The sequence below is a fragment of the Juglans regia genome, chromosome 13, assembly GCF_001411555.2.
Source record: "Juglans regia cultivar Chandler chromosome 13, Walnut 2.0, whole genome shotgun sequence".
Lineage (NCBI taxonomy): Eukaryota > Viridiplantae > Streptophyta > Magnoliopsida > Fagales > Juglandaceae > Juglans > Juglans regia.
This window is the reverse complement of record NC_049913.1, coordinates 32,988,240-32,999,804: the sequence shown is the minus strand read 5'-3', so window position 1 is coordinate 32,999,804 and position 11,565 is coordinate 32,988,240. Positions and strand designations below refer to the sequence as shown.

Below are 11,565 nucleotides of genomic sequence, written 5' to 3'. Positions count from 1 at the left end.
GTTTTGGGTGGAATGCGATATAACATTTTTATCTTATATTATATTATTATTATATATTTTTTAAATTTTTATATAAAATATAATAATTAATTTAATTTTTTTAAATCTTAATTCATATTTTTCAAATCTTATAATAATAATAATATTAAAATATAATATTTTAAACTCTCAAAATAAAATATAAAATTTTCATTTCACCCACCAAAATTCCAAAGTTCTTAAGACATTGTTTGAAGTCCAAAATCTAATTTTAGCCTTTTAATTTTGGTCTACTAGTTGAACAAGGTCATATATAACTTATTGTTGGCTACAATTCTAGATTTGATATTCTAGTTGCCAATCACTTCATTACCAATACCATCATCTCATCGACTATCAATTAATGAATATGAAGGTTATTATTTTCGAATTTCAAACTCAAGCTTTCAAAGTTTTCCACCTTGAATTTAAGGTGGAATGTTGAAGATAATAGCAAATCAATATTATCTTGATTTGATTTTCATAATTATCAAATCACTTTGATTTGATTTGATATTGATTTGATTTTCATAATGTTTAAAATATTTACTTTATCTTCTCTCAATGTAATTTTTCTATAAATATAGATATATGTCTTCTATTCAATAACAATTCAGAGAGCAAAAATGTAACCCTCAAACTCACTTTCCCTCTTTATCTCTTTTCCATTTATATTATATTTTATTTTCTATTATGGTATCAGAGCAGAAGTCTTGAATTTGAATCCTAATTCTATACTCTACTCCATTTAATTAAATATTTCACTTGTTGGGCCTACTCATTGAGGAGAAGTCTGGCCTACAAGTAGGGTTGTAAAAATGAACTGGAAAACCAGAAAATCGACCCGGAACAATTGGTTCGGTCTGGTTTTGGACTAGTTCCTCCATTTTAAAAACCGATCATAACCAGTTCGGTCTTGATTTTATGTTTTTTAAGACTGGATCGAATCAGACGGGTTCGTATATTTATATATTTTTAATTAATTTTTAATATTACATATAATATTTTTATATAATATAATATAATATAATATAATATTATATTATATATATAATACTTTTATATTATATATAATTTTTATAAATTATAATTATATATAAAATAATATTATATTATAATTTATAATATAAAATTTTAATCATAAACATGAACATTTATTTGATCATATGTTATAATACTATATACTAATAGTATTAGTTACTAATATTTATATATTAATATAAATATATATATATAAGTATAAGAGATTATAGTTTTAAAATATATTAAAAATCGGAAAACTGGATAGAACCGGATCGAAACTGGTAAAACTAGAAGTACTAATTTAGGAGGATAACTGTTGCGATATCGGTTCTTGAAAATATAAAATTGGTGTATATCGGTTCGGTTCTAAAATTTATCCAAAATCAAACTAAACTGGACCGGTTACACCCCTACTCACAAGTGAGGGAGAGTGTTAAGATATAAAATAATAAAATCTATATATTTATATTAATTTAATTTTTTAAGACAAGTGATAATTTTACCTAATATTAGAAATTAACGTCGTTATCTTTACTCTGAGAGGTACTCGCTCAGGAATGAGGCAGAGAGACGACCAAGGTAGTAGTGGTGGTCACTGGCCCTTGACCGACAAATGAATGGCCAGGATTTGTCTAATTCCAGGGCTTTGCAATTGCTAGGAATTGCGTCGAACCTTGATCCCTCAAATCATTGTCGTCATCTTCTAGAAGAACCACACTCTGCAAGGGTAAGTAGGATTGTTCATCTGACCCAACTTGACCCGAACCGAAAAACAATATTCTGACCCAATCCGAAAAAATTGGTTATCTAAAAGGGAATTCTAAAATCTTCCATTAACTGATTAATCGAACCCAAAATTGATTCGGAAGAAAGCGGGCACTCAAACCTCCTTTTTTTTTTTTTTTTTATAAAGAATATCATCATATTCTTCTATCATAAATAGCATTATCTTTAGAATTTATTGACGAGGTTGTAAATTTACCTTAATCCTTTTGCACAACCACGTCTATCCTGCCATTTTAACACTGTAACATACTTGACTCAATATTGTTTTTTTTTATTTTTTTTCCAGGGGTTTCAAGGGTACCGAATGAAGAATCTACATTTCAAAAGCATGAAAGTTTCTTCCCTTCCTTTTCTTCTTCTTCCTGGTTTATATATTCTGCTCCCACGTTTGCCGTTTCTCCCCAACTCTTGTCTCTTCTCAATCTCTCAAATCCTCCCTCAAAGACCCACTCTCCACTTTCCATAACTGGTACCCAAACTCGTCCGTTAACCCTAATCTCAAAGGCGACGTCCCAGTTTGGTGTTCTTGGTCAGCCATCAAATGCCACCCCAAAACCTCACAAATCACCACCCTTGACCTCTCTCATCGCAATCTCTCCAGCATAATTCTACCAGAAATTCGGTACCTGTCAAGCTTAATCCATTTTTTTTTATAGAAAAGATGAAGGTCACATGTCTATGAGTGACCCCTCTTTATTTTATTAAAAGCCCTCACTTGTGGCAGAGGAATACCGTGGAAACAAATTAACTCACCTGAGAATTTACAAATTAAAAACTCAAAGTGCCAAAAAATTCTAAAATTCCCAAAGGACCAAAGACAATACATAAAAGAAAATAATAAGCGTAAATAGGGAAGTTCTGAACAATCCGTACGCAACAATCCTCTAAGCATCCCGCTTCCAATTTCTGCTCCAGTGAACGACCAACAATTATTATTGGCACCTTGTTTGGCAAGAAAGTCCGCAACTATATTTGCTTCTCTGAAAATATGACAAATACTACAATTCAAGGAATGAAACATCACTTTAATTTCTTTCTAAAAATCCCACAAATACCAAAGATTACAATCTCCTGACCGGATCCATCACACTATTACAGACGAATCCGATTCCACCATAAAATTCCTGATTCCCATTTGTTGAGCCATTCTTAAACTATTAAGAAGTGCACGTCCTTCAGCCATTGTATTCGAAACCACCCCATTATGCGTTGCAAAACCAGCTATGGTTCGGCCATTGTCATCCAGAAGAATGCCACCCCCGCTAGCAAGGCCAGGATTGCCAAGAGAACTACCATCAATATTAAGTTTAAAGCCTCCCCCTCTCGGTTTCTTCCACATAGCAACTTTCATCACAACTGGTGCAAGTGGACAATTTAATTCATTAAAAATTTCCAGATCTTTAAAACTCATATGATTGAACTTCCGATCTTTAGAGAAAATGTCTAGTAAAATTGCCTTTACCCGCTGAGCCACCCCTCACCAGTTAGAAATTTTAGCTTCCATCCATGCATCACATCTTGCTCTCCATAACGCCCAAGTGATTAGAATAGGAAGAAGACCACGGCAAAAACCTGTTTGTGAAGACGCCGAAGCACGTAACCACCAAACATTGAGGATCCCATGCCATATCTGAGTCTGAGGTAATCGGACTCCCAATATGCTAGCAAAATAATTCCAGACTTTAGTTGCTAATTCCCCACCACATAAAACATGATCAATTGTTTCCTGTTTAGGCAACACACAACAATTACACTTTGAGACCAAAGGAATCCCAAGTTTAGCAATTGTAGCATCCACCGGTAAAGCCTCTTTTCTCGCTCGCCAACAAATAAAGGATATCTTTTTAGGAATATATTTATGCCATAGCCATTTGTGCCAAGGACAAAAATTCCCATGCGACCGGATAAGTTGCGAAGCGGACTTAGTCGAAAACACCCCGTCCGGATTTGGCTGCCAAATCAGAATATCTTTGCCACTTCGTATCTTCCCCGGCCAGGATATTATTTTTTCAACAAGAGGCACATAAATAAGAGATGATAATTTGTTCAGATCCTAGCCATAAGAAGTTATAAGATCTACAACCTTCAGCTGTGCATCACCCACCACCTCCTGTGAATCGACAATAGCTCCATCATCCAGCCAATTATCAAACCAGAAATTAGCCTCACCATTCTGAACCAAAACTCTTGAATTTTTAACCACAATCAGCGTAACTGACATAATCCCTTTCCAAAATCTGGAACCCACGGAGTGAGAGATAGATGCAGGACGATCTCCTCACACATATTTTGCCTTAAAAAATCTTGCCCAATAAGAATTACCATCCAACAATTTCCAAGCAAATTTCATGAATAACGAGGTTTGCACTTCAGCAATATCTCTTATGCCCAACCCGCCTTTCTCCACCGGTAAACAAATGTTTCTCCAAGCCTCCCATTTCCTCTTATTCCTTTCCTCCCCCGAACTCCAAAGAAATTTTGAGAAAATAGATGTTAGAGCTTTAAACACTCCTTTCGATAAATTCGTAGCTGATAAAATATGTATTGGCATGCTAGAGAATACATGTTTAACAAGAGTAATTTTACTCCAAGAGGATAAAATTTTACTCTTTCATCCCGCCAATGTTTTTTGCACTTTCAAAAGCAATGGCTCAAAAAGCCAAATGGTGATCCTCCCCACGTGTAACGGCACACCTAAATAAATACACGACATTTTCCTTCCACAAAACCAGTCAATCTAAGCACCTATAATTTCCTAATAGGAGGAAACTTAGAGGAAAAAAAAAATAAAGGACTTTGCCGGACTCACCAACTGCCACGACATAGATTCATATGCATGTATAGTCTTCATCAATTGAGTCACATATTTCTTTTCCCCATTTGTAAAAATAAGAATATCATCAACATAAAATAAATGAGAAATCAACGAACCTCCATTTGAATTAAACAGCTTGACCTTTTCCTTTTGGAAGTCATCTTTGAGCATGCGAGAAAGAAGTTCTTGAGATAAAATAAAAAGATAAGGCGATAAAGTATCTCCATGGTGAATACCTCAAGATGGCTTGAAAAAACCATTCATTGATCCATTTAACATAATCGAACACATAGGAGCAGAAATACAATTAAAAATCAATCTCGCCACTGCTCCGAAAAACTCAACCTTCGCATAACTTCCAACTAAAATTTCCAATTTACTCTATCATATGCTTTAGCCATATCAATTTTAAGCATAATGTTCAGACCTCTTGCTTTCTTTTTAATGATGTGAACAAGCTCTTGGGCAATATAAATGTTATAAAAAATACCGCACCCCTTTAAAAATGCCGACTGCTATTCAGAAATCAAATTCTCCATAATCGGCTATCGCTGATACACCAACATTTTAGAAAGAATCTTATATACGACTAAACATAGACTTATTGGCCGAAATTGTGAGAAACTATTGGGCTCTTCAACTTTCGGAAGTAACACAATATTAGTAATACCAAAGAAAGTAGACAATGACTTCCCTTCAAAGAACTCAACAACCATCTGTAATAAATCATCTTTGGCAATGTCCCAAGCATGATGGAAAAAACTTGCCAAAAAACCATCGGGCCCTGGGCTACTGTCTTGTGGGATTGACCACAGTGCCTCCTTAACTTCCAACAGCACTAGAGCTCTACACAAGGACAAATTATTAGCTTCAGAAATTACAGGGACCAACAGATTCATACCAGCGTCCTCAACATTCACAGACGACGTCGTGAGCTGATTATTGAAAAATTCCATAGCCTCGTCAAGCACTGCATCGTCCGATTCGATCAGCCTGCCATCTTCAAGTGTCATACGATCCAACACTTTGATTTTTTTTTTTTTTAAATTTCAGAGAAGTATGAAAAAACACCGTATTGGCTTCTCCTTCGAAATCCACTTTATCCTAGATTTTTGGCATCTCATAATCTCCTCTCGAAGCATGTAATGCATATGTTTTTTGCTTGCATCTCAATAACTCAACTTCCATCTCATGGGAATAATCATTTAAGACATTCTGCTCAAGTGCCACCAATTCTTCTTCAATAACTTTGATCTCAAACTCCACCCTACCGAAGACCTCAAAGTTCCATTTGTTCAAAACTCGTTTAAACTTTCTCAACTTCACACTAACTTGCACCATAGGACATCCTTGCACTTCCTGATTCCAGCATTCCTGAACCACAAAGAGAAAGTCCTCATGATAGCACCACATTCTTTGGAAGTGGAAGGGCTTTGGACCAACCCAACACTCATGAACCAGCTTTGTAATCATTGGACTATGGTTTGAGGATGTGCGAGGTAAATATTCCATTCTACCATCAGGAAAAGTCAACAAAAAAACCGAATTCACCAAAACTCTATCAAGCCAAGCCCAAATTCGCACACCCCCTAACCTCCCATTACACCAAGAAAACCGGTTACTAGTTGATGAAATATCTATTAAACCACATTCTTGAATACATTTATTGAATTCAAGACGAGCATGAGCAGACCGGCAAATACCACCAATGTTTTCCCCTTCCAAATAGATAATATTAAAATCACCGCCTAGAAACCAAGACCTACCATCAACATTAATATCACTAAGATAATGCCATAAAACATGACACTGCTACTGAAAACAACTCGCATACACAAAAGTAGCCAAAACCCGAAAATTACCCATAGAAAACCAACCCGATAATGCTTACTCCATTACCGAATGCAACTGAAAATCAATCTCCTCTGCCCAAAACAGCCAAAATCTACCTCCAACCTCAACATTATGACAAAAATTATGAAGGTGTAACCAACGTGCCCAACGGGAACACTTATTTACAGAAAGAAAAGGTTCTAACAATGCTACCATCGATGGCCGGTGTTTATTAATAATACGCTGTAGACTAGCCTTCGATGAACGAATGCCTCTAATATTCCAGACCAGAATATGCATCAATTCAATAATGTTTATTGGAATGTGTTTTCCATTCAAGAACAACCATAGCTTTCTTCTTTTTTCCACCCCTCAACTGTTTAATTGAAAACTCAACTTCACTGTCCGATTCGTAACATTTGGCAGCAATTCTTCTATCTCAGCTTCCTTCTCCCTATCCGACAAAAAACTACCCCTGCAGTCTCGACCCCACACGATCCTCGCCCTCATCTATGACCCTTACCGAATTAAGACAAAGTTCATATTCCAAAACTTCGTCAATAATTCTCAAGGAGCTTCTCGGAGAAGAGACACCTTCCAATGCTTTACCAAACAATTCCTTTCCTTCCATTTTTTCAAACCGCTCAAACCAACTTCCAAGAGATGATGGCAGCGCCAAAGCTTGATGCTCTTTACTAACCAAGTCCCCCAAACCTTCTTCTACACAAGTTTCCTGTCTTTCCATCGAATTCAGCTGTGCATCATCTAGATTAAATTGATTTTGTGTGACTATATCTCCATTTGAAGACACAAACAATATCTCCATTCTACGTTGTTCCTGCTCTGTATTCTTCTCTCAAATAAGATCATAATTGCCATCCTTCTGGCCTAATTTTTTTCCCCTTCACCAGACGCATTGTTCTGCCCCTTGACTCACTAAAAAATGAGTAGCACAAAGGCTATCCCAAGTACAGAAGGGTGTCGCGTAATAATTAGGAATAAATTCCTAGATCGTCTCCTCAGGAAAAGTTACTTAAAATAAAACTCGTTTAAAATGGTAAAAATATTCACAAAGAGAAAATAAAAGTGGTGGTATGTGCAATGAATGGAAGAGTGCAACGGGAATGAAAAGGGCACTAGTCATGGATTCATATTTTTGGATTTTTGAGTGTCGAAATGAGATGTAAAAGACTAACAAATTGAATTTAACAATCAACTAAGCTAAACAATCTTAATTAATCTGAAAATTAAATAATAAAATTGAAATTATTTAAGTCCTAATTAAGCTTAATTAATCTAATATGCAATGGAACTAAGAGATTAATAAAACTAAGTTAAGAATTAAACTAGATTAGAAAGTAATTGACAAAAGACGAACTGATAATTGAAAAGCCAAAAATCAAGATTCTAGAGTTCATCCTTGTATTCAAATCACAAATTCTCAAAATCAATCCATAGCAATTGTAATCACTGTTAAATGAAAGTTTAAAGAAGCGAGAGAAATAAATAATACGAAGTAAATAAACATCAAATAAAATGCCCAAAGGTCTAAGCCAAATATCTCAAAAATATATCACAAACTTTAAACTAAAATTAAATAAATAGTAGAAAGTGGAAAGAGCAAGCCAAATGAATGGCGAAGAAGATGAAAAGTAGTGGAGGAGGCTGGGTAGCGGTAGTGGACCCTTCAAGTTCTTCAACGGCGCTGTGTGCGTCTCCAAAAAGTATGTTATTCTTTTTAAGCCAAAAAGAAACCTATTTTTAATGGTGCGTGTTGCGTTCGTCCAAAAACCCTTTTTTTTTTATTCGTGCGGCCTTTTTTTCCTTTTGGCGTGCGTGCGTTGTGTTTTTTTTTTTGTTTTTTTTCCCGTGTGCTGCCTAGCTACGTTTTGAGAAAGAACCAAAAATTGCTTGGCTTTTTTACTTTTCCCTTTTGGGCCTTTTTGCTTTTTTTCTTTTGTATTTCTTGACCTATAAAAATAATAGAAATTAGAAATAAAATAAAATAGAAAAGAATAATAGAATATCAAAAATATGTTGTGCATGTGAATGAACATTGTCCAATTAAATCACAAGTTATAAAATTAAGCATAAATCATGCTATTAACCAATTTAAAACACAATTCGGATTTATTCATTTTAACTATTTTTCCATCTAAAACCAATAATAATGTAATGAAATAAATAAAATATATTGGTTCTAAATGTATAAAATATGCAATAACTCAGCTCAATCACACCCCACAACTAGCGTTTTGCTAATCCTTGAGCAAAATAATGAAAATTAATTAAGATGAATATTGCATAAAGGTCGAAATCCAAACAAAAACAATAAAAAATAATTATGAATTCTCACAAAAGTGACACGCTACTACTCAACTCCCAGGGGCTATATCCACTAAGACTATCTCAACAATCTTTCACATAGAATTGAGGCAAATGTCTCAGAACTCAAATATGTGTATAGTGCTAAACTGATTATGTGTTTCTCATTACTAGCCATGATTTGTCATAGGACTTTCAACCTTAAGATTAATCATTGTTGATTCTAACTGCCTCAAAGCCCAAGGAACTAGCAGTTTTCACGCCAGCTTTGTTTTTAAAGGTTGAACACTCAACCCCAAAGTCTTGGGTAACTGTTTCTAGCCAATTACTTAGGAAATCTCACTAAGCTGCCATTATCCCTTTTTTTTTTTTCCTATTCTTTTCAAATCCCCTTTTTTTTTTCTTTTCCTTTTTGAAACATAACTCGGTAGTCCTGCAATTTACTTCTTCTGTGTTAAATCAGTGAACAGTAAATAAGGAACACTACAAGTGTAAGTATGTGCAAAATGTCCTTCAAAATTTGCCATTCGTTCTACAAAAATCTCACCAAATCTCATCTCAATGAGTATAGCATCCCGGTGTTTCAAGCCACACATCAACAAAATATGATGCATAAAAAATAATGCTTTATGCTCAAGGTTGAAAATAAATATTCACAAAACGATTCCGCTCAACTACTCTACCAAGATACTCAGATTTCACAAAATACTAGAAATAGAGTGTGTGTCAATCATATGTGTATCAATGCACATCACATTAATGTAATTATTTATTTATTTATTTTTTATTTCTGTGCACACATGCTACCCCCCGACTAGTGAGAGACATGGTCCTCAATGAATCGAACGAAAGAAAACAAAGTGCACAGAAATAATCAAGCAAAACAACAAAAAAATAAATGAAATATAAAATTAAAGCAAAACAACAAATAAAAACAAACAAAATGCAAGTAAAGAAAGTTGTAAAGGGTGAAAAGATCAAAACACTTCCCTGGAACCATGCACAAGCAAAATCTCTTTGTGTGGATCAAAGACCTTCAGAAATGGCTTTAGACATTGTCTGTTGACAGTGAAGCAATTGCCATTCTTTGGATTGAGAATGTCTACTGCGCCATGAGGATGAACCTCTTTTATAATGTACGGCCCATTCCATTGAGATTTCGGCTTCATGGGAAAAAGATGCAGTCTTGAATTGTAGAGGAGCACTTTCTGATCAGGAACAAGATGTTTGTCATGGATCTTCCTGTCAAGCGGGAATTGTCGTAGGCCTCTCTCTTTATTTCATCAAGCTCTGAAATCACATCAACAGCATGCACCTCTGACTCGTCGCAATCACTAGACATCTTGAAAGTATTGAATACATTCATTTCCAATGTCATATTCCTGAATGTGAGTTTCAGCACTCTACTTCGATAATTTATCAGTGCATTAGAGGTAGTAAGGAATGGGCGCCCGAGGATGACGGGCGTCTGGTAAATAGTAGTGGTTGGCTGCTGCATATCAAGAACTACAAAATCCACTAGGTAGTAAAATTTGTCCACCTGGACCAGCTTATTCTCAACAACACCCTTGGCACCTTGAGTGATCTGTCAACTAACTGTAGCTTGATGAAGGTCTTTTTTAGCTCACCTAATCCCAACTGCTCATACTCTGAGAACGGTAGCAAGTTTATACTACTCCCCAAATCAAGTAGAGCTCTCCTAATACGTGACTCACCAATTATAATGGAAATGTGGGGAGAGCAGAGATCTCCAAACTTCTGAAGAGTCTCACTTAATATCAATGCACTGACTTGCTCTGTTAGGAAAGCTTTCTTCTTTACATTCAACTTCCTTTTCACTGTGCACAAGTCCTTTAGAAATTTTGCATATGAAGGAACTTGTTGTATGGCATCCAAGAGTGGAATATTAATCTTTACTTGCTTGAAGATCTCCTGAATCTCAGTGTGGTATTTGTTCTTTTGGCTAGCTGCCAATCTCTGAGGATAGGGAACCACAGGTTGGTACCCCTTACTAGTTTCATCATCTGCACTCACAGGCTTCTTCGACTCTGGTCTCACTAGCTCTGATTCTTTTTCAGTTTCATCAATCTCTGTTGCATCTACAGGTGTAGGAGCAACTACTTGTGTGTCCATAGTCATCTCTGGTTGGGGAACTTCCTTTCCACTTCTCAAAGTAAGAACGGCTTTTGCTGTCTCAAAAATCTCCCCTGAGACATTATGCACTTGCTGTTGTTGTTGCCGGTATACTTGTGGATTAGGCTGAGGCTGTGCTAGAAATTTTCCTTTCTCTTGAGTGCTCAATGTTGTGTTTATTTTATTGATGGTGCCCCGCAAGTCATTTATGGCCTGAGTGTTTTGATTGTTTGTGGTGGCCTGAATCTGCATGAATTGTTGAAGTATATTGACCATTTGTGCTATATATGTCATCTAGAGACTTCTTCGCAAATGATTGAGGCTGAGAACTCTGTGCAGCTACATGAGGCTGAAATCCTGGAGGTGCTACAAAATGATAGCTCTGAGAACTTTGATATGACATATACTGGTGCTGAGGAGCAGCTCGATGAAATAACTACTGAGAAGGTGGCGAGGACCGGCTAGGTTGATCATTCCTCCATGAGAAATTTAGGTGATTCCTCCACTCCAGATTATATGTATTAGAGAAAGGCTGATTTTGAGCCCTATTAACCCAGTTCGCTGATTGCATTTGCTCAGAGCCACTCTCTTGAAATACTGACATAATCGAGCAATCTTGGGTCTTGTGGTTC

The 11,565-nt window shown here is 35.8% G+C and overlaps 1 protein-coding gene across 1 annotated transcript; it reads right to left on the bottom strand.

Annotated features, from left to right (window-relative positions):
* Positions 1-9,965: 9,965 nt before the first annotated feature.
* On the bottom strand, positions 9,966-11,209 carry LOC118344246. Its single transcript, XM_035684390.1, has 3 exons — positions 10,813-11,209; positions 10,376-10,638; positions 9,966-10,292 (listed from the first exon to the last, which is right to left on the bottom strand). Exons 1-3 carry the CDS (start codon positions 11,207-11,209, stop codon positions 9,966-9,968), a joined length of 987 nt encoding a protein of 328 aa, XP_035540283.1.
* Between the last annotated feature and the right edge of the window lie 356 nt (positions 11,210-11,565).

Excerpts from the sequence above, each read along its gene's own strand:
- LOC118344246 (XM_035684390.1), bottom strand. The coding sequence starts at position 11,209 with ATGGTCAATATACTTCAACAATTCATGCAGATTCAGGCCACCACAAAC. Across the intron at positions 10,639-10,812 it reads GAGTGCAGATGATGAAACTA|TGAAAAGGAAGTTGAATGTA; the intron begins GTAAGGGGTACC and ends ACTTGTGCACAG. Across the intron at positions 10,293-10,375 it reads TAGTTGACAGATCACTCAAG|CAGCCAACCACTACTATTTA; the intron begins GTGCCAAGGGTG and ends CTTGATATGCAG.